This window comes from Triturus cristatus, chromosome 2_2 (genome assembly GCF_964204655.1).
Source record: "Triturus cristatus chromosome 2_2, aTriCri1.1, whole genome shotgun sequence".
Taxonomy (NCBI): Eukaryota; Metazoa; Chordata; class Amphibia; order Caudata; family Salamandridae; genus Triturus; species Triturus cristatus.
Window position 1 is genome coordinate 206,587,286 of NC_140582.1, and position 27,165 is coordinate 206,614,450.

At 45.3% G+C, this 27,165-nt stretch overlaps 1 protein-coding gene across 3 annotated transcripts in view; it reads right to left on the minus strand.

Annotated features, from left to right (window-relative positions):
* Nucleotides 1-27,165, minus strand: part of COPS4 (COP9 signalosome subunit 4) — a 187,321-nt gene that overhangs the window by 87,963 nt on the left and 72,193 nt on the right. For all 3 annotated transcript variants that reach the window (XM_085641192.1, XM_085641191.1, XM_085641193.1), the window contains exons 6-7: nucleotides 21,884-22,034; nucleotides 12,592-12,768 (exon numbers count right to left, since the gene is read on the minus strand). In XM_085641192.1, the coding sequence (XP_085497318.1) occupies nucleotides 12,592-12,768; nucleotides 21,884-22,034 (328 nt within the window). The remainder of the gene's footprint in view (nucleotides 1-12,591; nucleotides 12,769-21,883; nucleotides 22,035-27,165) is intronic.

Sequence of the window (27,165 nt, forward strand, 5' to 3'; positions counted from 1 at the left end):
GGAGGAGAGATGAATCCAGTGTCTGGAGAGGTATCCAGACCACTGGCCTCCCCCAGTTCATCTGCCCAGTCCTGTGACAGCCGAGCCTGAACGGCCATAGGATCCTCGGATCCCTCCCATTCGCCCCCGTCATCAGATTCCTGGTATGCAGGAGGAAGGAGCGGAGCCGGACGATAGACATAATGTGTCTCCGGCGGCGCCCATCGACGCCGTAACGGCGCCGGGCCCGGAGCGGGGCTGAACTGGGGCTCGACGCCGAGCGGAGGTGGTACCGGTGTCGACGCCGGCGGAGGAGGCGTGACGAGGTCGACCGGCGTCGGCGGGGACTCGGGAACGGGTCCCTCGGGCACTTGCGGTGTCGAGGCCGGAGCCGTCGACGGCGCCGGAGCCGCCGGCAGGCAAGGTTGCCCAGTCGGGTCCGCGGGGCCCGAAGGCGCGCCAGCGGGCGTCGACGGCGGAGCCAGGTTCCTCATGGCCGAGAGGAAGGCACTGACTTCCGCCGGCGTCGCGTCAGTCCCAGGGACCGGCGGGTATGGGGACTTGTGGGGCGCCTGCGGCTCCGCTGGAGCCGCGGGGGTGGGACCACCCTGACCCTCGGCCGAGTCGCGCGACCGGCGAGGGGAGTCCTAAGAGCGGTGTGGCATCTTGGACTTCTTGGAGTGCTTCGACTTACCCGAAGACTTGGAGCCAGACGATCGATGATGACGTCGGCTGCGGCTCCGCGACCGATCCTTGGACCTCCTCCTGGACCGGGATCGAGAGGGGCGCGGAGCAGAGTGGCGAAGCTCGAGAAGCTTACGGGACCGCTCCCGTCTAGCCTTCGAGGTCAGGGCCTTGCAGTCCGAACACGACTCCGTGTCGTGGTCGAGGCCCAAACAGTAAAGGCACCGGCGGTGATGGTTCGTAACCGACATCAAGCGGTTGCAGTCAGCACAGGCTTTAAAACCAGGCATCCTACCGGCACCGGAGTCGAGACAAGATCAAAAAGGATCAAAAAACTTAGTCAAAAAAGACTAAAAGGGGTAGCTCTCCCGGATCTGCGCTTACTGGCGTGGAAAAAAGAAGAACCGACGTCAGCGCGCGAGGGCGGCGTCTAAGTACTCCGACGACGTCATTCCGGCGCACGACGCCGACGACGGACGCGGAGCCGCAGACGACGCCTAGCGACGCGCAAGGGGTATTGCTGACGAAAAATCTTCCGGATCCAGTCTGACGCCTGGGGATATTCTAATGTGAGGAATCTAACTAACGTGTTTCTTTCAGATACACCCTTTTACAGTACAAACTATGTCTTGCTGGGCTAAAGACAAAACAAATCAAAGGGCATCGTCAGCTGTGCTGGTAAGAGGTCAGTGTTTCGGGCATCAAAATAGGTTACAAATTTGTCCCAGCACCAGATACAAAATGTTTTTTGTTAAGGTGCAGCCAGGATGGCATCAACTACTTATGGAAGCAATCAAATGCAGTTAATTGCAGCAGTTCAATCGCCATGCATGGAGGAGTCGATTGCACGAATACTCATGCACAAGTGTTACAGATACCACACGTGCCCCAATCTGGAGCAGCCAGAATGACTTTGAACCAGTCGTTCCTGGTCTTCTTCAGTACTCTGGCAGGAGTGAAGTGGTGAGAATGCATGCAGTCCAGTGTTCCATTCCAGCCAAAATGAGTCCCTTAACGTGTTCTTGTGGAAATTCCAACACACATCTTTTGACACTGCACATTCTCAACAGTGGCAAAAAGATTTAGTCAGGACTCTCCCAAACGCTGGAAAATGCCATGCGCCATCCGGATGTTAGGGTCACTTGTTATTCAGCAAACAATGGCTTAGACAAAGCTCGGGACGCGACTGACACGCGAACGATCATATTGAAAAGGGTTTGAGATACAGGATTACTGAAAAGATTGCAGTGCCTGTGTGACGCAGTGTCGACCTGGTATGAGAGACCTTGGCTGACATCGGTCACTGATAGTTCGCAACTAGTGTGCCGATAAGGTGGACGAAGTCCTGGTGCCCTGAAGAAATTGTATAGAAACAAAGAGGAGCCCTTTACGATCAAAGGAACAGGGCACTATACAGTAGTGAGGGAACAGTATAGTTTGGGCCAGTTTCTGATATCCAATGATCAATCAGTATACAAGAAAATATAAATCGATTTATTCATTTTAAAATCAAAGTCAAAATTAAAAGAGAACAATGAATCTAATTGACATCGTCCATCCAATAGCTACTCAACAGTGATCACATAGGCCCAGTACATAATCATAAAATCCTACCCAGGGGTTAATAAAGGATTAAAAAACAGTGTCTATTTTCTGCACTCTCTTTGTATTCACCAACCACAGTATGTCATTTACATGGTACACATCCGTATTATAGCAGTAAGACAAGAGTGGATCCAGGTATTTTAAGCTTTTTTTAAATACTCATTGGCCACATCTCCCTTTACAGATTGTGTACTAATTTGAGCGTCGACGCGTTTCGATGGATGTATTATGCCACCATCTTTTTCAAGACAGATGTTTTGACTCTTGAACATAAAATCAAGCTGTGTGGAATTATTTTTTTTTTTTTAAAACCTGGTATTGGTGAAAACTAATCCTTCCAGTCATGCTGGGCAGATGATTTAAAAGGTAATTAAAAGTTTCTCTTGAATTCTCTCTCAAACCCTGGGACAGCAGTAATGCATCTCAATAATCCCTGCTTAAGCCCAAATGTCTGTGTCTGTATTTTTGGCCTTTCGCTCTAGCCAGTTAGTTTGGAACTTTCCGCTATAAGTTTGAAGCGAATTCTGTTACTGGTTTGACGCAGTCTGTTAACAGACCATAGAGTTGATTCCCTTTCTTACCCTTCGTAAAGGGCTGATTCAATAGATACACCTGGAGGTTATTCGAATGCAACGTCCCTCAAGCGTCCCTCTTTACAATTAGGGTTTATGCTGGGCGTTCTCATCAGCGTGATAGCGTCTACTATATCAATTAGATTCATTGTTCTCTTTTTTAATTGACTTTGATTTTAAAAACGAATAAATCGATTTATATTTTCTTGTATACTTATGTGTTTTATTACCTTGGGAAGATATATGGCACGCTCCTCTTAAGTGTGAATGTGATAGAATGAGATAGTATGAAAGATATTGTTCACACTGTTTGGATTGCGCAGACTGATTGATCATTGGATATTAGAAACTGGCCCAAAGGCTACTGTTCCCTCAGCCCTGAAGAAATTGCCATAAGAGTAAAGCAATGAAACATGTCGGCTTAGCGGCATTTGGTCTTTCAAGATACAGTACTTTTTATTTTTGAACTGATCCATGAGCTAAGAATAAAACTAGGGTGGCTATGGTTCTTTATCAATTTTAATTTGGGACTGCAATGTGTGATGTTCACATATGTTCACCTTCTTTGATTAATTTTTCTGGTACATATTTACAGTTTTTTTGTCCAAGGTAGTAACCTATGATGAGAAACGTGGCAGTACTGGTGATAATCTAACCAGTTAAAGCCCGCTGTGTTGTTGCGCACGTGAGGTTCTACCTTGTTTTGCACACATTTTTTTACATTTGTTTCACGGATATTCACAGTGTGGTTTTTTTACATCTGTGATTCCACGGGTTTTTCACAAATTGGTTTTTTGAACACAGTGACAGCTGCATTTGGATAAGGTTCTTGCAGATTTTATAGAAGTACGGAGTCTTGTGAATTAGGGACCCCTCTTACAAATCTAGATGGTGGGGAGTTGGTCAGAAGAAGTTAAGTCTACACTTCTCAGTCCTTTTTCACACAGTGTTTACATAGTTTCCGCATTAAGCAGATTGGGTTATTTTTGTTGTAATACATTCAGCAAACAACACCTGCTCAATTGTTTCACTCTGGAATTCAGGAACCGTGCCTGGTGGTTCGCGACCAGAAAGGTGCCCTGGAACTCCAGGAGGTGCAAAACCTTCTGGCACAGGACACAAGACACACTTAACTCTGCTTGTTGCAGCACTGCATGGTGGCGGTAGTAGTGGTGAGAGCCTGCATCGTTCTTCCATTGATGGATGGCACGGAGGCCTTCAGGGCCAGGCAAACAACCTGTAGCCTCTAGACAGATGTGGAGACGGCCCTTCACTAGAGACCAGAGTCCTTGAATCTCCACATCCTCCAGATGACCCGCTTATCCCCCAAACCAACAGAGATGTGTCAGTCACCACTATCTGCTTCGGGTAGGGTAAGGGCTAATGGTGTGCTGCAGTGTAAACGAAGATCTGTCACCCACCACTGTAGATCTTGAGCTGCAGCCTCCAATAACTGCATGATTTCAGAAGCACAGCCTTGTTGTAGTGCCCAACTGGACTTCAAGTAACACTGTAGGGGCACATGTGCCACCTGACATGATCGACAGAGGATGCACAGGACTAAGAGTCCTCTGAGCTACCCTCACCTGGATTCAGGAGCAAGCTTGAAACATCGGGATCATGGCCTGAATGTCCTGGACTTGTTGCTGAGGAGGGAAAGCCCAGAGCTCCACCATAAACTATTGAACTATTTATGTTTCTTCATTGACTTACCCGGATACTTCGAGCATGAAGAAGATCGCCCATGGGAACTATTTAGGGAGCAGAACAGACATTCGTTTGACAGTCTGGCGGTCCTGGTAACAAGATAAAGTACAAAGCAACTGCTAGCTGAGCAGTTCAGTACTTATTCCTGCACAGTGGTAAAAGAGGATTCTACAACCTACCAAAGATTTAGTTGAATTTAAATGCTGGGAGTCAGGGTAGCACTCAAATGGTGTGCTGCACCTTCAGCTACACTGGAGCGCAGGCTCTCCAGGTACCAAGACAAAGTATGACTCAATTGCTGGCTGGGAGGTTCAGTATTTATTCCTCCAAATGTGGTAAATGTGGATTCTACAGCCAATAACAGAGTCGATTTAATTTAAATGCTTGTTTGCTCATGCTATAGGAGTGGCATTTTGTCCTTATCGAAAGCATTTTCAGGCTTCTGAGGCCCTCGTCAGAACAATTAGCCTCAGACCAAAGAACAACTGCCATTCCCTGTTGCCAGGGGCAATGGCCACAGAACATGTAATGGAGGAGTGATGAGAAAATACTGTGGATACATTGAATGGTCCAGAGGTCTACATCACCTATGACATACTATCGTTTTTTTGGGGGAGGGGGGGGGGGGGGGTCAGGAAGTGTGCTAGTGGACATAACTTGAGACAAAAGAGTACACCATTTTGTGCAACATATACAAAATGGACCCCATCATTCACCGAGCCATCTGTGAGCAACATATCCCATATACCAACATCCTCATACATGTCTCATGTTTGATGAAGGCAAGGGGATCCATTTGTGAGGACAGGTCAGACCTTTAACCAGAGTAAGTCAGTTGTGAGTCTTCCCAGCAGGGTAAAGCTTTCTGTGAATCTATACAAGTAAAGATATGCAGGTATTTATAAACACTAATGACTATCTGAAGTTAGAGAGTGAGCAAAACAATTAATCTATAGTAGATACTTCACCCAGTCACAATTTCAGACAGTATGCAGAGACCATAGTTTGTAACCATGGTTTTATTCAAATGAGTGCCATAAATTATGCAGCATGGGGCCCTCTTCTCCTTGAATGGGCAGGGGACATGTATCTGTCCCATTAGGAAATGGATGACACTGCAGACCTGGTTTGTAGTCAGCTAACAGGCCTATGGATGACATCAAGGGCCAATGAAGTTATGTAATTTCCCAGCTGCAGCATTTTAGGCATTAGCCACACTTGCTAGACAATCCATCATCTACTTTGAGATAACAAAAATGTTTCTTGCTCAAATAGATAAAAAGTGACAAACTACGGTGACTCGTTTTGCAGCGCAGTGGCAGACTATTCAGAAACTAACTGGTCACCTCTCCGTTGCCGATTACGTTTTTTTAAGTGTTAATATGATAATGTAGTAAAAACTCTGCCAAGACAGTGTCAAGTTACCTACAAATCTAATACAGTTAAATAACCCTGCAGCAAAATGGGTCAAATAGTTTTCCTTTTCTTGCTGCATAATTTGTTACCCCTGCTAGATAATTTGGTCCTTAATGATACCTCCTAGAAGCTGGACCCACCCGTTAAGCAACAAATGGTATGAGGCCTGACAGCATGGATCTTGGGGACGCTTTGGAAAGGGACAGGTTCTCATCCCACAAACAAAGAGTAGATTGGGGGTAGGGGATTGGGGAGGGTGGGGATGACCAGTTATAAAGTGAATGGGTGAAGAGTCAACATGTGATTGGGAAAAATGTATCCCACAGCTTTAACAGAACTAAAAATACTATCAGTCCACTGTACCAACTTGTGCATATGCTGGAATATCTTTCGACTGCAACAAAAAGCTGTGTTGGTTGAGACATTATGTAACCCGTTAGAATCACTAAAGAAGAGAACAGGGCAAGCAAAACAGAAGCATGCACCTGTAAGTGAGAATCTGAGTTTAAACCAGGGCAAGAGGTCTCCCTCAAGAAGAGAAGGGGGAAGCCTCAAGCCCTAGCATTTGCTACACGATGAATAGCGATGAGGTGGAAATCAGGGAATGGTCCAACGGCCATGCTTTGGATGAGAGCTGTCACGACTTGGGCCAGGGAAAGACAGGAAAAGAGCTTTGATCAGAGAAGATGCCTGGGGAGTGCGCCAAAGCTCCCCGACAGGACTGCGGGCAGAAGTATTGGTGGCTTGGGAGCGCCACAGGGAAAGATACAGATGAGGATCCAGGTTACATGACCAGCAGAGAATGGAGCAGATCCTCAAGAAGCAACAGATGAGGAAGAGGACACACACACACTCGGAAGAGTAAGAGTGACTTGACTATAGTGATTGAAGTCACCCCATCTGGGACACATACCCCCGGGGTTAGGGGAGTTTTACTGCACCTCCCTGGGTGTGGTCCCCCTTGGTTTACTTACTAGCTATTTTACAGGAAACAGTAAGCAGTCTTGTCCTTAGGCAGACCCCCCCACCCCCCCTCCCCTTAGGAGGGAGAATGAGAGACACCGCACCCTCTTATACCAGACACTCTACACCATTCATATTAGATTAACAGAAAGACCCCTTGGTACAGAACATTTGGTTTTAATTTACATTTTATTCGTTACACGCGTTGGCCTCTACAATTCCACTAGATTACATTATAGTTAAGAACCATTTCCAGTACACTCACCTGGGGTGGGGTGGTGGCACTTACTAAGCATACCCTCGCCTAGTGGATGCACTTACTAAGCCAGTGGGGATTTGATTTGTTGGTGAAAATGATGCCCCGCAGCTGAAATATACTGGACAGGAAATGTAGGACACATTAGCTCTCTTAGCATCCTGTATAATACAAAGTGTATGTACTGTTAGGACAGAAATCTCTGTCCCAGTCCCCACTTTTATGCTCAGTAAGAATGTTACATTTTCTTTCATCTGAATACGGCTGTCCCAATTATTGCATGTATGCCTCTGCAGGCTGATGTAATATGCTGATCACGATGAGGGTGTTTTGCGACCATTGCTTTCATGACCAATTGTTGGAGGAGAAGGAAGAAGGAAAAGGAAAAGGAGGAAAAGGAGAAGGAAAAGGAAAAGAAGGCGGAAGAGAACAAGCATTTGCAATGCAATAGGTCTCGCATTTGCGAAACTGAGCTGTTGGCATTGTAAATGACAATGCCTTTTATTTACGTGTTGGTTTTTAAAACATAAATAAAAGGCATTGCCATTTACAATGCCAATAGCTTAAACTTTCGCCAATGCGAGACCTATTGCATTGCAAATGCTTTTTTGGGGGGGACCCCCCTTTTATTCACGCGCTTTTTTTAAAATAAATTTGGGTGGAGACCCCCTAAGCCCTCTTTTTCTAATTTTAGCCTTTACAACACATGCCTTTACTACGTATTTCGTAGTAAAGGTATGCGTGGTAAAGGCTTTTGTGGTAACCACGTATGCGTTGTAATGCATGCGTGGTAAAGGTTTGCGTGGTAAAGGTTTGCGTGGAAACGGCCGCGTTGTAGTGGCCCTTTCCCCTACATCTCACCATCTGGTAAACCGTCACCCATGGTAATATCTCACTTTTTACGAAAGCGAGCACATCTCCCCGCAATGGGAACGTCAAGTGTTGAAACACCCAAAGAGGCAATGCCAGAGGACCTATATAAGAAACAAAACTAGAGAAAAAAATGTGGATCTCCTGGCCATCAAATTCCCACCAGCTAGTCTATTTTGGTCTGGCATTACTGCTCTATCCTACACCTGGACATGTATGCATCTTTGGGACAAGCAGTTGGGCTACGAGATACTCAGAACATGGGAGTTGAAAGTATATAATCACGCTGGCACGTGCGTTAATATTTCACAGGGACATCGTATGACAAAGTCATACTGCTTACGTAACGATTGCAGTCTTGGTTCCCGATAGAAACACAGGCATCCTCTCCAGTACAACGTGATCTTCTGCTATGACTACCACCAACATATTGCGCATCACCTGATGCAAATGTGAACACCCACGTTTTGAGGTCATCACGGTGAGGCTGTGGACAGCTTTTAATATAACGTTACATACAACAGCCTGAAGTGGGACATCTGTAATACGTACGTCACTAACAGCAGTAACTTGGTTGCAAGTGGAGACAAAAAGCCCGCTGCACTGAAATACTACAAGTTGGAAAGCCTACTTCACTTGTCGAAAATGAAAATGGAGTGAGAGGTGGACCAGAGCCAAGGGGACTATTAACAGGAAACCGCTTTACACTACACGCTTCTAGAAAAGTGTAGCAATGACCAGTACCTAGAGACGTGCTGTTTGCTTACAGCGCAAGCGTTAATCTGCCCATAACTCCTGTGTTTAAGCTAAGTGCAGTAATATATACACACTACCACTGTCTTTTTACTAGTACACCCGTGCTGACTGCTTCATCTTAACCACACTACCAACGCTCCCGTGCAACAGGCGATACTCCAAAAGCCACATTAATACCTCAGAACTGCAGCCCAGTACCCTAGGATAGTACTGGTACTTGCATTATCGCGGCATCTGTCTTAACATGCCAGTGTTGGTATAGAGCACTGTAATCGAGAACCCGGCACTGATGGTATCAAAGGCATCAGTACCAGTAGTAATCGCATTACGCGCAGACACCATTTCAAGTATTCGTTTAGCATTTCACGCTCAGTGACAACTGGGACTCGTTATGTGGCCTAAAGGTCAGAGCTGCCGACTTTGGAATTGGGGAACCAGGTGAGAGTCAGGGCACCGGCTCATCGTGCGCTTAGAGTCTAATCTCCCAGTGCATTAAAAAAAAAGAATTGTGTAATGCAATCCGATGCTCTTGTAAAATGCACTGGACCAGATTTGCGCTATATTTAACTGCAACCAAATGTCCACCCATTATTAATATTCACAAAGACCAAGAAAACATTTTCCCAGTATAATAATCTCACGCGTACACAGAGCATTAGCACCGACAACATCCCAGACCTAGTCCACTATGACCTAGGTACCTCAGTACCGACTGTTGGCTGATCTATAATTATTTGAGGCACTAGCATTCGCAGCGCTGGGGCGACGGTACAGGTCAACATTTAGAAACACATATTTGTATATATTTAATTCCCGTCCATCATGTCCAAAGCAGCACTGGATGCCAGCGTGGAGAAGACCACCAAGGTAAGAGTCGCTCTTGTGGGCACTTTGGGAGAAACTGACAGCTCTATGTCATATTTTTGGTTGCTTTGTTAGAGCACCTGCCCGTTTCTTTCATAAAGCCTTAACCATGATTAATGGTTATTTCCTTATTAACCCCTTCAACCGTATCTTTGAAAAATTTGCATTTTGTGTGATATGCTGTTGTGCTGGCAGAACTTCAGAGTTAGTGTGTTGAGTTTTTGAGTGTGCTTTATGCGGTGATGGGTAAAGGTCAAATCTTGGCACCAGATTGCCATCTCTGGACGCTGCCTGTTTTGGGGCCGGTTGGGTGATGGGCAGCGCTGGGCATGAGCAGCCAGTGCATGCAGCGCAGCGGGGGCTCTTTGTTTACCGAGATTGGAGGCATCATTCTTGCTCTGTGACCTGGTGTGATGTCCTGACCTAGGGTACGGGGGGGCTGCTAAAGTGAAGGGGGGCACTGATCTCGGCTGGAGCCCCCTTTGAGTGGCAGAGCGGACCTGACCTCAAAGGATAAGCTTTCTGAATTGACCTTGTGCTTAAGGGGTGCATGGGGTTTTCTTCTGGGACCACAAATAATGCTACTAAGGAGGCTATAGCCCGCAACCCCACTCGATTACTAGTGGGGTGGGTTAGTGACATTTAGCTGGTTATCAAAGCATGGCGGGGTCTTTCTTATTTCTGTTGTTTAGTGTGTTCCTGACAGTTCAGTTCCCCCTGCCACTATGGGTACATGTGGTCGACCTTTTTTTCCTGCTGTTTTGGGGGGGCGTTTCTGATGTCTTCTTTAGGATTCGGGCGTAGTGGTCTGTTTAGTAAAGTGGCTGTGCCGGGCAGGTGAGGGGGCACCGCGATCTACGGCAGGAAGTGCAGTGCCCTCCCTCCGCTGCCCACCAGTGGTGCCAGGGAAGCGCTATTGTGAAGCCCACGCCTCCCTCCGAGCGAGTTAACAGCTCGTAGTGACAGGGGGCGTATGAGCGCAGGGAGGGGGGGCTGGGGGGGGGGGGGGGGGGGGGGAGTGACAGCGATGGTCGCCCTGCCCAGGGGAGAGGTCGGAGCGCATCCCCCTCGGAAGGATAACGCAGGGGAGCGGAGGATGCAGGAAAACCTGGTCGGAGGAGGGGTGAAGGACATTAAAAAAAAAAAATGGGGTGGGTGTTTAGGGCTAGGCGCTGTCTGAAGCGGCCTCCAGGGGCCAGGATCCGTTTTATTGTCAATTAGAGCGTGGCCCCATGTACATGTAAATAAACACAACCCCTTCCCCGCGCACACGAGCATCGTGACCTCCACAGATGCCAGCATCAGGGCAAGATGGTGGGACTGTGGCGGGCCGGGTGCTGGTACAGGGTACATTGTGGGAAATCCAATGCTCTTGTAAAATGCACTGGACCAGATTTGCGCTATATTTAACTGCAACCAAATGTCTACCCATCATTAATATTCACAAAGACCAAGAAAACGTTTTCCCAGTATAATAATCTCATCCGTACACGGAGCATTAGCACCGACAACATCCCAGACCTAGTCCACTATGACCTAGGTACCTCAGTACCGACTATTGGCTGATCTATAATTATTCGAGGCACTAGCATTCGCAGCGCTGGGGCGACGGTACATGTTAATATTTAGAAACAGGAACGAGGTAAGAACAAAAGGGAAGTTTACGTTCGTATATAGACTAAAATTGAAACGGAGGCAATTTTAGATAAGAGGCAGATAAATTAAAGCCATTTATGGCTTAATAAACGTGAATCTCCTGCTGTAACCGGGTATGTGAACAGCTAACGCCACCAGTATTTATGAAACGGATAGCAACACCACTCACCAGATAACGTCAGCCCGTCAGGTAAGCGCTCCAACAAGCAGGGAATCGAAAACAGTGGTGCGCGCACCACAGCGGAGCGGGGGCTAGGGAGCGCGGCAGCGACGCGAACGCGCGTTGCTGCGCGTGCTAGACACGGACGGAAATGGGCGTAGCAAAGGCGGGACATGCGCCCGCCTTTGCCCAATTACGTCCCTTTTTTTTGTAAAAAAAAAAAAAAAAAAAAAAAGACGCCACCGCCAATGGCAGCGGGCGAAAGCCTGATCACACGCACAAGCGTGTGGTCAGCTTTCAGAAACCCGTACAAGAGGTCTCGCGCTGCGCGAGCAGTGCTCCGCACTGCAACACTAGGTGCGAGACCTGAAAAGGAAAAGGAGGAAAAGGAAAAGAAGGAGGAAAAGGAAGAGGAAAAGAATGAAAGGGAGGAAGAGGAGGAGGAGAAGTTGAAGTAGAAGTAGAAGCCTCACAATACAGAGTTAGCATGCTGCTTTGTGGAATCTAGTCAGGTGGAGTGGCATCTACATTGCCAGCACAGCATCTTGCAACACTCTTTGCAGTGTGCAAGCCCATATCTACATTACTTGTATAACATACTCATGAAGTTTGCTTTACAATGTTAAGGAATTTTGCTTCATCGCATAAATATGTAGTAATGCAATAATTTATCTTTCAGTATTTGGCCTTGCAATCTTTGACTGCAACAGTTTGCCATAAATCATTTTTCACAACAGAAGCAACAGTTATAGCTTGATTTGCATGGAAATTTAAAGGTTCTTAACAAAAAGCATTTTAAATGCCACAAAACACAATTTTCCAGACTGATAAGAGTACATGAAGGTCTTGCCAGTCTGTCAATTTGAACGCTAACCCCAAGCTTTTAATCCAGTGTGTGGAAACAGTATGCAGGTATTACCTAGCCAAAGACTATGGAGTGTCATGTGTCACATTAAGAATACTTTCCATCCTTTGCTGGGACATCATCTCTCTTGCTGGACACTCTGAAGTGTTGATGCTTGGCTTCAAAGACTAGCATATTAGAATACAGACTACATTATTGCGAAAAAATAAGACAGCTGCTGTTACAGAATGAAACCTACCCATGCCGTCTGAAGTTGTGGCCTTCTGATGAGGCATTAGCATGGCAGCAAACTCTTGCAGTTGGTTTCCTCTGATTATTCTGTCTAGGTACATCTTCTCTAGGATCCCATAAGCCGCTAGCTGCTGGCATCTCTCATCCTTGAATAGGGTGGCAAGCATACGAGAGCGCTGCTGTCCTAGGAGAAATAAAAGTTTCAGCAGAAACCTTAAACCATTTACTTCTGCATCGTCAATTTTGTTGTGCAACTGGCTAATGTTTAGTTGTAGGACAGTTTTTCAATAGACAATTCTCCAAAATGCTTAACATAACGTGCACATAAAAAGAAAAATTACAATTACATTGTGTGTGGAAGAAGGTCAATCATAGTAACATATGAATCTTCAGCATACTCCCTTTGTTCAGAATAAACCAAACTGGCATAAAATTTGCCAGAAAACTTTCAAAAATGAAAATCAAACCAATGGTTGAAGCTTACTGCACCAAGCACTGTACACAAGCTGTTAACTCAGTTTTAAATTGGATATGAGAGGCAAGCAGATACTACAAGTCTACTTGAAGAAACCAACATCCTCAGACGTTTGCCATTCTAGGAAGGCCAAGTTGTTGAACTCACACTGGGGAAATAATTGGCATAAAGAAGTAGTTAGCATGCAAGTAGACCTGGGAGAACATTATACCAGTAATGTGCAAACAGAACTATAGACATTTTGATCACAAATTAATCTACCCCAGGTTTATACATGCTGATTATTGAAAGATTTGAAGGTGGGGCAAGGGGTGTCTCCTTGTATGCCAATTCTGTAAAATAGAATCTAGCCCATGCTAGTAGTAGAGGAGCTTGTGGCTACTGACATGGCATTGACACCTTTCCTTTAATGAGAACCTTAAAAATCCATAAAACCAATTAGGTATCTGGATAGGATTCTCTGCTGATCATTTTTTTGGGAAAGCAGACACCATAATGTGTAGTCCTAAACTCATTTTTGTGTTAAACCCTAGATCAAAACCCTTCCCTCAATTTTAAAAGGGTAGTTGTAGGAAAGTGGATTAATATTTGGGGTGGACAAGTGTCCCCCTCGAAGGATAAGGCCAGCACCTGCTACATGTCACACAAAATAAATGAAATAAACCTAAACTTGGTAATGCGATACAAGCAGTTAAGCTTAATCAAAGGCAATGTGTAAAGTATTTAAGCAGTGCACACACAGCAGAAAAAGTCACATAAAACATCATAAATTAAACTAATTTTAGAATAAAGGGGAAAAAAACTGATTAAGCAAGACTAAAATGGCGAAAACCCAGTAAGGGAAAAACAGAAATATGATTTTTTTAAAGATTTAAGTGAAAATAGAGGTAGGCCGGAACCTGTGTGCGATTTGAAGTCAACCACAGTGGAGCCTGGTTAGATAAAACAAGTGCACATCTCAGTGAAAGACTGGGAGTAAAAAAAGTGTGGAAACAGTTTTAAATCTCAACGCAGATAGGGCCATTGTCATTTTATAAGAAGAAAGATCTTTCTTTAGGGGACCGCCACCATGGAACCAAAGGTCAGATACTTGAAGCAAAGGAGCTTTTGAGATTTCCAGCAGAATGGGGACTTGTTCGGCTTTTCAGAGGTGCTGGGAGCCTTGTACAAGACAAAGCTGAAATTCAATGAGAAGTTGTGGAACTGTAGGTCATATATTTGTTCTCCGAAGGCCTCGCTGAAGCAATGAATCTCTGGAGGAACAGTAGTTTAAAGTTTCAAAACTTTTTCTGATGCCCAAACAACCACAGGAGTACACTTCTAAAGCCACCAGGACCTCACTGGAGGGCGCTTAAAAACTCAGGCAGAGGCCAACAGCAAAGTCTAGACCAGGTCCTGTTGCCACTGGTCAGCTGGTAACTTCCAAGAAAAGGGCTCAGTGCAGCTAGCTGTGTCCCTGTAGCAACACTGGACGGTCAGCTAATTGACCCTTGGAGTCCACATCTTTGCCCTGGGTACAAGAGGGAGCAGGTCCAGTCCTTCAGGGCTCCTCTCAGGTCACAGGCAGCTGGTGCCTGGGGATGCCACATTATACCTGGCACCAGCTAGTGAATGGAGGAGACTCCATGGCGCACTCTAACCAATGGGGAAAAAGTTCCTCTGGGAACCACAACCACTTTCAGCATTTCCTGTTTATCCTACTGCAAACAGTCCCAAAGCTTCCCTCACTATGAAAACCCAAGATGTGGAACGCTTCCACCCCAGTGCACAGCCTGTGTGTCCACCCATAGGTGTGGCCAGGATAACGAGGCTACCCCCCTCCTCTGTGGTCACTCAAAACCAGTTGTGAGGGTAGTTTACACCCCCCCACCACCACTATACCGATGGGGTTTGGTGCCACCCTGACCAGGGACTGGGCAAAAGCTGGGTCCTTTCCAAGAGTCACCTAGCATTTGCTTCGGACAAGGAAGGCCCATTTGAAGTAATTTAAGTCCTAGTTCCACTCCAACTGGTTTTCCTGGCAGGGGAAGAAAACACCTCCCTGCTCTTAGGCCATTATCTCGGACGTGGAAGTAGTTTTCACACCTTTTTAATACAAAGTCACGGCCTGGGAAGCTCCTGGACAGCTAATATAAATAAGCCTCCAGCTGCTCCAGGCACGGTAAATGCAACCTTCTAAAAGTTACATTTACAGTATATTTAATAAAAATCAGACTTCACCATAAGAATGGATTTTTATTAAACATAAAAATAAGTCTGTGGATGGAGTCTGTGGATGGAGTCTGTGGATGGTACAAGTCGAAAGCTATAAAGTCTATAATCTATACTTTGACTTTTCCTATGTGCCAGCTATAGCCTGACCAGTGTCGTTTCGGGCATAGTCACTGGGGGACATATCGCGTCAAATGTCATACATTCCACTCTTAAATATTATGCACCCACCTCATAGATAACAAGGTGCACTTGGAAGTGACTTATTTAATACTTAAAATCAGATTATCCGATCCTTAAAAAGGGGTGATTTTGACATGGCAGTGGAGCAGGGTTCTGCCTGCTGCTGTCAGGTACCACTGGCAAGCAAGCTTCTCACTTCCACTGTAACAGATGGCACAATAGTTGTTGCAGTGCACAAGAGGCATTTAACTTTCCATGCCATGGGTGCCCTTCTGCACAATATAATATGATCCTATAGGAAAGATAAATGTGCCAATCAGGTTTTAAGCGAATTTCTGCATGTTTTAGTGGTCAGAGCACATTTACTGGATAGCAGTGCCCCAGTGTGATAGTTCAAGATTACTGGTAGAAGAGTCCCAAAAATCTTTTTTATTTTTTTTATTTAAAGACTGGGGAAGACCACTCAGAAAGGGGTCACTTTGCAACTAGGGTCAAATAATTCCAATCTTAAAAAACAGGGCCAAGAACTGGTCCATCTCACTGATCAATGCATCAAGGAGAATATACATGCTGGCATAAATGGCAAATCAGGTATGACAGGAAGATAGTTTCTATTATGTAGGTAGAGTTCAAAGGAGTTTCCACATTTGAGTTTCAGGCTCTGACAATGAGCAAGAGAATAAGAAACTCAAAAAAGTGTTGTCACTGAGGGGAGTCACAGTTCCGAAGGAGGAGTAAGGAAGTGAAAGATGAGTGGCGTTCTTTTAAGATAGTGGCAAGGGACAGTGTGTCCTTTTCTTGATGGCCTCACACACCCCGAAGGATGTCATGCTTCATCATGGGGCGGTGCTCCTCGTCGGGCAGGCGCTGCATTAACCAACGGGTCCCCCGAAGGGTCACTTTGTCTGAGATCGCTTAAATGATCTAGCTGTATGGGTGTGCGCGGGTCTGAATATAAAGTGGTACCAAGTGCAGTGTTAAAAGATGGCTAGAGGGGAGTAAAGGTAGGACAGTTTAATACAAAAAAGTCCCTATGTCACCATTAAAAGAAAACAGAAGGTTGTGTGCTGCTCGAGGGTGATAATGGCCCTTAGTAGCTAGACTAGTGTGAAATCCATTTAGGACAGGGATAGCATCGACATGTTTCGCGCAGTGTTGTGGTCTCGGGAGGAGATCCGTTGCGCTTCTTCAGGACCAGAAAGGGAGTGATGTGAGTGCTAGTATAGTATAGTGGCTGAGTAAAATGTGTAGTGCCACTCATAGGATTTGTAGAATGATTTTATCTATTCAAGGCGACGAGAGGTCAGGTAGGTTCAAGCACCTGCACACACAGATGTAACTATTGCGACGGCATACCCTCAGCCAAACCTTATGGGACATAGCGCTCACATTGAATAGATAAAATTCAACCTGCCTCACACCTGTTGCCAAAGACTAATTATTTTTTACTGAGAATGTGCACAAAAACATCAATACACAGAACATTTTTATGGGGGTTAAACAATGGAGACTAGATGTCATTGCCAAGATCATTTACGCTCCACTCCCGATGATCAAGGGGGAGGGGTGGGTTGCAGAACGCAAAACTGGATTCATAGGTGTGTTACTGAATAGTCACAAAAATCACTGGAATATTGGGAATATGTCTATAAAAAGTCATCGGGTAAAAGTGCCTACAAGGGATTCTTTCTTATAGTCGTTCTATAGATTTGGAAAACTTGGTTTTATACTCGCCAAGCACCACATAGCGATACAGTGGGTACACAATAAAGATTCTACAGTCCAAACGTGGCTCAGAGACATGCTACAAATGTACTCTAGCAAAAGAACTGCGATTAAAAAAATCTGCAAAAAGATAAGTGGGCAGAAGAGAACCTCAGAGACTTGACGAACAAGATGACCCAATTAATAACATGAGCCTATAGAGGCCGAGGGTGGCGGTACCCCAGGGGGCATGGAGGGGGAAGAATATGCAACACATGAACGTCAACGGATCCCACAGTGACAACTTAAACCTTGGGGTGGTAATCAGGAGATGGAGGTGGGGGAATAACCATACTATTATCCGCATTGGTTATGCTCTGTTTGGTGGTGCTGCTGGAGAGAGCTGCCCTAATTTGTGCATGGCAAAGTTGGCTTGTACTTTTATTACACACTATTAAATCAAAAATATAAAAAAATAAAATTAAAAAAAGGCTAATTATGAAATCTTTTGCCTAAGGTTGGCAGAGGTTGTTACACAAGTAGCAAGATACAGGCAAAGAAAGACATAAAAAGCAGGGTTACACAGATGCAGCAGCAAAACCTGGTCGACAAAGCATAACACTCACAATTAAGTCATTGTTTAAAGACAGCCGACGCTTGGGATCGCATGGTGTAGTGTGAAAAAATTAATTAAAATGGGCAGTAGGAGGGTGGGGGGGGGGGGGGGGGTTAAATATTTAAAATAACAAAAACTAGCACTGGCAAAGCCAATAGGTCTATGGATCCTTTCAGCTTTGCCAGAGCACTGAAAAATGACTACTCATGCATGCACATGCAGTCTGTGTGTGAGCACGCATGCACACACGGACCAACATCTTTAAGGGTTCTTTACTAAAAATGAACAGCATTCAAAAAGATTAGGAAGCGGGCTCTCTATGTGGTATATCAAAATTCCGATGAATCCTTATGAGTGGACAGGGGCTTGCTATGGCAATCCCAAAAAGCTCCATTAGGGAGTAGTGTGGTCGAGCAGTTTTAGGCTTAACACAGAGGGGTGAAAGACATCTGCAAATACACACAATGATCAATAAATTACACACAGGACTAAAGGAGAGCTACACCAATTTATAAAAAAAGCAAGTATCTATATGTATGATTAGGCATCAGAGAAAAATCATTCAGGTAAGTACGTTTTTAAATATCAATTATTTTTTCATTCAGAGAGTGGGCACAGTGCAATGTTTGAGTTCTGCAATGTTATCCTATGGAAGGAAGAACGAGTTCTCCAAACAGGTATAGTACAGCGACTTACAAGACCTATCTCCAGGAGTTAAAGTGAGTGGTGGGCAAGGTCCACGGCAGCAGCACGAGGACAGTCAGGTGCAGGGTGCAAAACATTGGGAGCCCAATCGTTTTCTACGGAGATCGGTCACAGCAAAAAGAGGCAGGCCAGTCGGACTGAACCAATACGGGGGCTCAGGCCTTGCGATGATCTGGGATGTAGGGACACCTTTGGTCCTCTCCGCCACGGCCCTGGGGTGACAGATGCAGAGGTGGCTTTAGGTGTCACGTTTTCTTAGTGAGGAAAGTCGCAGAAGAAGGGGCCGGCATGCAGTGGCTGCATGCGACGGAGTGTCCGCAAGGGGCGAAACCTCAACGGACTCGAGCTCTGGAGGGCTGGGGAACCTTGTTAACACCGTTGGCCCACTTCAACTTGGACTGGGGGTGATAGGTGTAGTGGTGGCTTCAGGTGTTGGGTTTTGGCAGCTCCAGAGGCCTCAGTCTTTGCTTTGGAGTTTCTGCAGGATATAGGAGAACAGGTCCGCTGTGCATGGGAGCTCTTGAGTCTTTATCGAAGGCAGGCAGTCCTGCCAAGTTTCTGGAGTCAACAGATGCAGAACGAGTCATCTTTTGCGCAGTTTGACGAGTGATGCAGACAGGCAGTTATGGTTTGTACCATGTCAGCCGCTTTTTCTCTCCACTCTGCTTTTGCAGCACTTTGGTGTCCTCTTTTCTTAGGTCGTCAGGATCTGCTTCTCTGGTGCCAGGGTTCCCCTAAAACACTGAATTTAGGGGCATTAGGCATGTGTAGGGTAGTAGCCAATGGGCTATTGACCCTAGGGGTCACTACACCCCCTAAATGGCCAGTTCCTGTGAGAAGTGGGCATACCACTGCCCCATAATTCCGAAGCAAGATATCATACAGATGGCTACCTCTGAAAAATCGTGTCCACCTCAGTGTAGCCCACCTTAGGGATGTTACAAGCCTGGGGTGGCATACCTATCCGACTAGCCAATTTTCCCACCTGTCCAGGAGCCAAGGGGGCTCGGGACAAAATGAGGAGCCTCCCTCTCCTGTGAGGGTAGCCAGATTTGCATTCCAAAGGCAGCAGCCCTTTGAAGTTTGCTGGCCTAGGGAGGCTAATCAGCAGGTCATTGTGTGGGAGGGGGCATTACACCCTCTTTCCGACAGGCTTTTGTTCTGGGTCTCCTGAGAGCAGAGGGTCCCACCGAAGAGGTCAGAACAGCGTCTCGGGTGGCAGACTGGTAGAAACCATTAATAGAGCACAACAGATGCTGGTAGGTTTTCAGGGAGCACCTCTAAGGTGCCCTCTGGGTGCATGTATTGGCAAATCCATTACTGGAATCAGTGTAGGTTAACCAATATGAGATGTTTGATACCAAACATCCCTATATTTAGTGAAGTCACCATGCAGCTGGGGAAACCTTTTCACCAGTGTGTAGCACGTTTTAAACTGGCTTCCTTGGTCACTTGTGCTGGCAGTAATAGGACTGACCAGCACAGGGGCATATCTGTTCAGGCAAGTATGCCCTCACATGCAATATTAAGCACCCTACCATAGGGCTTTCGGGCCTGCTGTAGGGTGACTTACAAAAATAACATGCAGTGTTAGGGTACATGGCACACAGGGATGTGTGACATGTCAGGTTTTCACTTTGTCTGCACCAAAATACGCAGCCTGCAATGGCAGCCTTGAATGTGCTTGGTGAGGGGTCCCTCAGGGTGGTACAATTAATGTTGCTGCCCTTAGGGACCCTCTTTAGTACCTCAGGCCCTAGGTACCAGGGGTACCATTTACTAGGGACATACAGGGGGTGTTAAAGGTTTTGCCAACTGGGGGAAACAATTGTACAGTTTTCAGAAGGAGCTCGGACTCTGGGGACCTGGTCGACAGGAATCCAGTGCACTTCCAGTCAAACTCACATCAGTTACCAGGCAAAATGTGGGGTTAAACAGGTCAAAAAGGGCTACTTTCCTACAATAGCCTCCTAAGCTTCCACAAGCATAGATCTTGGTAGAATCTTAGAATGGTTTCATAGCCCTTTGAAAGACAGCTATCCAACCAAGTGCATGAATGCTCATGCACGGAAATCTGGCTGGTTTCAAACCTTGTTAAACAAGCATTGGCATAGCCAATATGTCTCGCCTTTGGGACCTTGTAAGTGTTTAGCCATGCAACAGTTGCATAACTAAATACTTATAAGGTCTCAAAAGCGAGACCTATTGGCTATGCCAAGCGCCCGTGAAAGTGATCGCGATCAAACATCAAAGCAGCCGTGCGGAAAGTGACTGTAGCTCTAGGCTGGCCTGGTAGCACTTTTTGGAGTCCTCTCAATAAGTCTCGCCAGACCAGCCCATGCGCTGGGTCAGGTGAGACCTAAAAACAATGCCACTTACACAGACTTGCAAGAAGTGGTGAAGGTCGGTAGCAGAGTCCGGTAAATGTGGGGTCTTGCCAAGATTAAAAAAATAATAGTTAAAACTGACAAATTAAAAACACAATGGCCTACAAATATTTTTTTCTGTGTGAGTGACATCCTTGTGCTTCAGCTGAATTCTATTAATCTTACAGAAAGTAACAAAGGCTGAAATGGGCTGGCCCACTGCCACATTTGTTATGCAGTATTGGAAAGAAGGAGCAAGAGTTCAGGAATATCAAGCAGGGAATAACAACAAGAATATCGAGAACCAAAATATAGATGAAATGAGTACATAAAGTAAAGATTTACTATGCTTTACTACACATATAAAGAGGTAAGCAGATAAAATAGTAAATTTAAACTTTGCCTATACAACTTGCATCATCAATATTTTGTACCTTACCATTTTGGCTACAATATTCTGGCAAAGTGATATTCCCTGCTCCATATTTCAGACTATGACCACAGAAGAAAAGAGAATGGCTCAACAGCTGGCCAACAGATGAAGAGGGATGGTGGTAAGCCCCTAAACGACATAATTGCTAATCGCCGAAAAAGCACTTTGACGCCTCGTCAGGAGTAGTAAGCGCTATATGAATGCAATTACAATACAATAATATAAAGAATTTTAGTCAAATGAAAAAAGGTTTTGGTTAGCATTAAAACATAAAAGAACAGTGCCTTGAATGAATTTCCTTTATATATGCCCTGACATAAATGGTTGTAAAAATGATATGACAGGAGTACTGTGTGAAAAGGTACCAGAAAGGGTTTAAAAAGCACCATACAGACATGCCTGCTAATGAGAACTTTAAAAAAAAAAAAAAATGAGGGAATTAGTTAAAACCACAAAAACATAAAACAAATTTTACTAGAAATATTGGAGCTTCTTTTCATCATAACTTATGTTGTAAAATTCACACATTCTAAAATTCCCTTACCAAAAAAGTTCACTTATGTATTTTTGGTCTCTCACAACCTATGCATAATGTTATTTGGTTACCTGCTGATGCAAGTATGGTGCAGTGCAATGCATGCTTTAAAGCTTCCAGCCTTTCGGTTTCATGGACAATGCTTTTATAAGATAGCTCATTATATCTTTGGGCAGCTTCGATAAACTTCCTTCTGTAATCGAGAACTCTAGCATAGCAGACCTGACGAGAAAAAACACTTTTACAAAATGGCAGGGGTAAATGGTGCATAGTGATGAAAAGCTTTAGTATTTTTAGCAAGTTTCAGTTGTCTGTGCATTACAAAATGGCAGATTATTTCTCCATATTACCGACCAAAAGAATATTTAAGCAGTCAAGAAACGTGGTACCTATTGGCTAGATCTTTAACAATCCACAGGAAATGGGTGTGCATAAATCAGGCCCTGTCAACTATGTATACCCTGCACATCTTTCGCAAAGCTTTAAATAAAATTGGTGAGGCACTTAAGCAGCCCTGAAGCAAAATCATGAAAGTTTGTAAGTGTCCAACAGAAAACAAAAGTTTGGTTTAAAATTACACAAGATACAACTGAGGTAATTTCCCCAACTTTTGATTGACCCATTCACATTCTCAGCTATTGGGAAACAAGTTACCAGTCACAAGAGAATTGAAAAGTAGCGACAGTGAACCCTAGCATGACAAGAAGATTCATAATAGTAAATTGTGATCACGGCGGTAGAACAACCAAATAGCACACAATAAGATCTGGTACCCTCATGCGGCACTGCTCCAAGGAAAATATATAGGCGCAGGGCATTGAGGGACCAGACATATATCCAAGCCAAAACATATTTGCATGAACAGCAAGGTCAGGCAGCATACACCTTCAGTGAGGGAAGTGGGAACAGAAAGCAAAACAGAGGAAAAAGAAGTATAAGCAAACAGCATGCAGGAGCAGAGTTAGGACGTATAATGATATAATGACGGTGCACTGACACAGGCATCTGCATTCACCCTACCAAGCTGCGCAGGCGAGGCCCTTCCCCCTCCAACCTGCAGATCATCCCTCAAAAATTAGCATGCTGATATACTTGATAACGCACATGCATCTCGTTGAAGAACTAATAAGTTGAAATGTCAGTTATTCCTTGATGTATGATCCATTGTTGCGATGTATACATGCATATGTCTATTATTGGCAACTGTTGAAATCCAAGTAAAAACCCAATAAAAAAATGAAAAAAAAATATGGTAAACTGTGTTGCTTACTTTATAAAGTATGTCACGCATAGGTGCAACCTCATAATGAGTGTATAGGATTCGCACCAAATACCTTGGCTGATACGTCAAATACCACTGTTTGAAAACAATAAAACTAAATAAGAGCCGAACAATAAAAAAAACGACATCACATGGCCAATGCAAGGGGTAAACCAAAAAAGGTGTGAAAAGAATGGCCAACCATGTACGAGTTGAGAGAAAAAGCTCATTCTTGAAAACATCAAACACTGGCAAGAAACATACAAGTACATAGGCAACATGTAAAAAGCTTACAGCTTCCTAATGGAAATAGAATGCCAATAGACCAAATTAAAATGGTGGAAAGCTATTCTATTTATGAAGGAATCAACTGTACTGGCTCAGCAATTTAACATGAATTAAAGGATTTTATCCTTTAATGAAGAACACAAATCTGTTACTCTTACTTTGGTTTAAAATAGTGGACATTCTTCACCGACACATAATGAATGATAAGGGCTGTAAGGGTGATTGGAGCGTGGTGATTGGAGTAGAGTGGGGCAGACTGCCGTGGAGTGAGGTAGAATGGAGTGGAGTAGATTGGGGAAGATTAGAGTGTGGTAGAGTAGATCGGGGTAGAATAGTGGATTGAAAAATAATGGCGTAGATTGAAGAAGAGTGGGGTGGGTTGGGGTAGATTTGGGTGGCATGTGATAGACTGGAGGTTGGTGGAGTGAGGTAGACTGGATAGAATGAAATGAAGTACAGTAGATTGAGGTACAGTGGAGTGGGTTAGACTGGAGTGGGTTAGACTGGAGAAGAGTGGAGTGAGATAGATTAAAGTGGAGAAGGGAGGAGCGGGGTCGACTGGGGCAAGGTTAATTGGAGGGGTTGTGGTAGATAGGAGTAGGGTGAAGCGGGTTGAAAGGAGTAGATTAGAGAGGTGTGGTAGAGTGGGGTGGGGTAAATTGGAGTGAAGCAGGGAGGATTGAGTGGTTTGAGTGGATTGTAGTGTGGCAGAATAGAGTGGGGTAGATTGTGGTTGAGTGGAGTAGAGTGAGGTAGACTGGAGAAGAGTAGATTGGAGTGGGGTAAATTGGACTGGAGTACATTGGAGGGGAGTGTGGTAGACTGGAGTGAGTAGGGTATATCTGTGTGGATTCGGGTACACTGGAGTAAAGTGAGGTGACTAGGGTGGATTGGGGTAGATTAGGGTAGGGTTGATTGGGGCGGGGAGGTTGGAGTGTGGTAGGGTAGACTGGAGTGGGGTAGATTAGAGTGGAGAGGAGTTGGATAGATTGGGCTGGAGTGGAGTAAATTGGAATGGAGTGGAGTGGGGTGAACTGGGCTGAGGTACACTGGAGTGAAGTCGAGTTGGGTAGATTAGAGTGAGTCTGGTAGATTGGAGTGGGTTCGATTGGGGTGAGTGGGGTGAATTGGGACAGAGTTGAGTAGACTGTAGATTGCAGCAGAGTGGGGTAGATTTGAGTGGAGTGCTGTAGACTGGAGTGGGGTTGACTGGGTTAGATGGAGTGGGATAGATTTGATCCCAGTGGAGTGGATTGGGGTAGGGTAGAGTGGAGTGGGATAGATTTGATCCGAGTGGATTGGGGTAGGGTAGAGTAAAGTGGGATAAATTTGATCCTAGTGGAGTGGATTGGGGTAGAGTAGAGTGGGATAAATTTGATCCTAGTGGATTGGGGTAGTGTAGAGTGGGATAGGGTGGAGTAGATTGAAGTGGGGTAGAGGGGCGTGGGGTAGAATGGAAGGGTTTAGAGTGGAGTGGCATAGCATGGAGTATGCCTGCTGTGGTAGCGCTCAGCCATTACACACAACAGATTTTCAATTAAAATGACAATGACATTTGCACCAAAATACAGTTTCACTGCACACAGATGATAAATGTGTGCAAATGTCATCACCTAGTATATTCAAATATTTGTTTCCACCACACTTGAAATACAAAAAAATGTGCTTCATTTGTACTAATTCTGATATTCAGAAACATCCGGACAGGTTTTTTTTGTGCGCTAGGAAAAAAAAAAAAATCTACACCCTCTCCTCTTACACAGTAACTCAGCAGGATTGCCATATAAAATCTCTCACTTGGAAGTCAGAAAAAGAAAAGTAAACACCAAGCTCCCTTGGAAGACAGCTTGACATTTGACCTCTATCTTTGAATGCACAGCTAATGTGACAAGATGAGAACACGATTTAAAGGCCTGTTTACAGAAAGCGAGTTTGTGTGAAGAGTACAATAATTAGGATTTGGGCAATGGGAGGGACGAACTGAAGCTGGATAGCCTACAACAAATAAAGCCAGCAAAAAGAAAAGACAGAAAATGTGAGTTAAAAAGCCAATGGCAAGTAATGGAATCCATTGCTAGGTCGCCTTTCTGAATGCCCCCCAAGATGTCTTTAGCAAACCAGACAGCTGCATGGTCTGGGAGACTTCATCCCAAAAACAATTGCTATAAGTGCATTTTAGTTTAGTTGAAGGTGTCAGCTAAACCTATCTTCTAGAGTTAAAACAACCTTTCTCTGGAGGCTTCTACATCAGGACTAAACACCTTGTCAATACCACAAGGGAACCAGCCTTCTCTTTTCAAGGTAAATGTAACGGTGATAAACCCTTTATATTCTGCTGGAAAAAGCTCCATAGCCATATCAATCGAATCCAATAAAGCATATTCACATGTCAGGCAGAGGCACGGTTAACATTTTACAGATCGGGCTGTAAAACATTGTAGGATTTTGCTGTGGCAATTGATGAGACCCAGTAGGAAGTTAGAGTGAACTAGGTTACTCACTTGGAGGTTCTTGACAGGTTGTGGACCACCTTTGCAGATGGTGACGAATAGTGCATTTCCTGTTTTTAATTCCAGGCTTAATAATTCAAACCACAAAAGAGGTAATATGTAAGTTTTCACTAAATATGCAGACTAGAGAAGAGCTGAATGTTTGTGCGGCTTGTAAGGCTAGTAAAAGGCCAAAGAGTTGGCCATGGAGTAAAATCTGGAAGCCAGTTTTACGGGCAGTGCCTGAACCACGGTTTTCATATCCAGTTTCAAAAATAATGGTTTGACTTCTCCGAGCAACCAAACAATCAGATTCACACATATGCAGAACCTTAGTATGATATTCTTTTATGGGAAACCTATTTTAAGTTAAAATATTTACATTTCAGGGCGCAAAAATAGTGCACTGTCACCCTATAGCATAATTCACTGGAATCCTGCCCCATAATTCATGAGGTGCCACACTATTGGCACACACGGCAAAGCCTGTCAAATACCAGAGAGATGCGGAGAGGTGAAAGAGACAGCAATGGCCCGGACCGGTGCAGCTGAGACCTGAGGAGAAGGGCCATCGTACACGTCTGCTGTAGGAAGCAGTTGCGGGTCTGCATTCGACTGCTGCGGACGCCTCACGGTGCCTGGAAGAGTGGCGGCTGGTGAGTGGACCTAGGAAAGGCTGCGGGCCTCCCCCTCTCCCTGCGATGTCCGTGGAGATAGCCGCTTTGGTGTGAGGCCCAGACGGGACACTTGGGGGCCCGCTGGCCGATAGATGGCGCCCTCATCGGGGCTGCCTGCCTGTGAGGAGATGCAGTTAAAGGTGATGGGAGGCGACTGGAGAGCAGCAGCAGCCATCTTGGATTGAGCTCTGCTCAGGGACGATGGCCGCCCGCGGTAGCGTAAGCAGACACTCTGCACCAGACAGGGGAAGCACCAAATACTCTCCATAACTGTTGGCGGGCACACTCCCTGCCCCCCATACTCCCCCCATTCACAGCGGGGGCACCCCGGACTAGACTTGCCGGCTAGTCTTTAACTGTAATGGTCTTCCAAGAGTCGCTGGGTGGCTTGCAGGGCAAGGGAACCTTGTGCTCCGATCACAGTGTTGGGAACGGACCATGTAGCTGCTTGGTAGATGGTGCAGTGAGCCTTGCCATGGGCTGTGCCAGGCCTCACAGATTGAGGGGTGAGTGGAACCCTGTAGGAAGCTGGCTCTGTATGTGATATATTCTCTGATATACCGTGTAAAGAGTCCAGGTGTTCCCTTACTGGTGGGCAGGGCTTTCTATGCAATCCCAAAGTGCTCCATTAGGAGGTA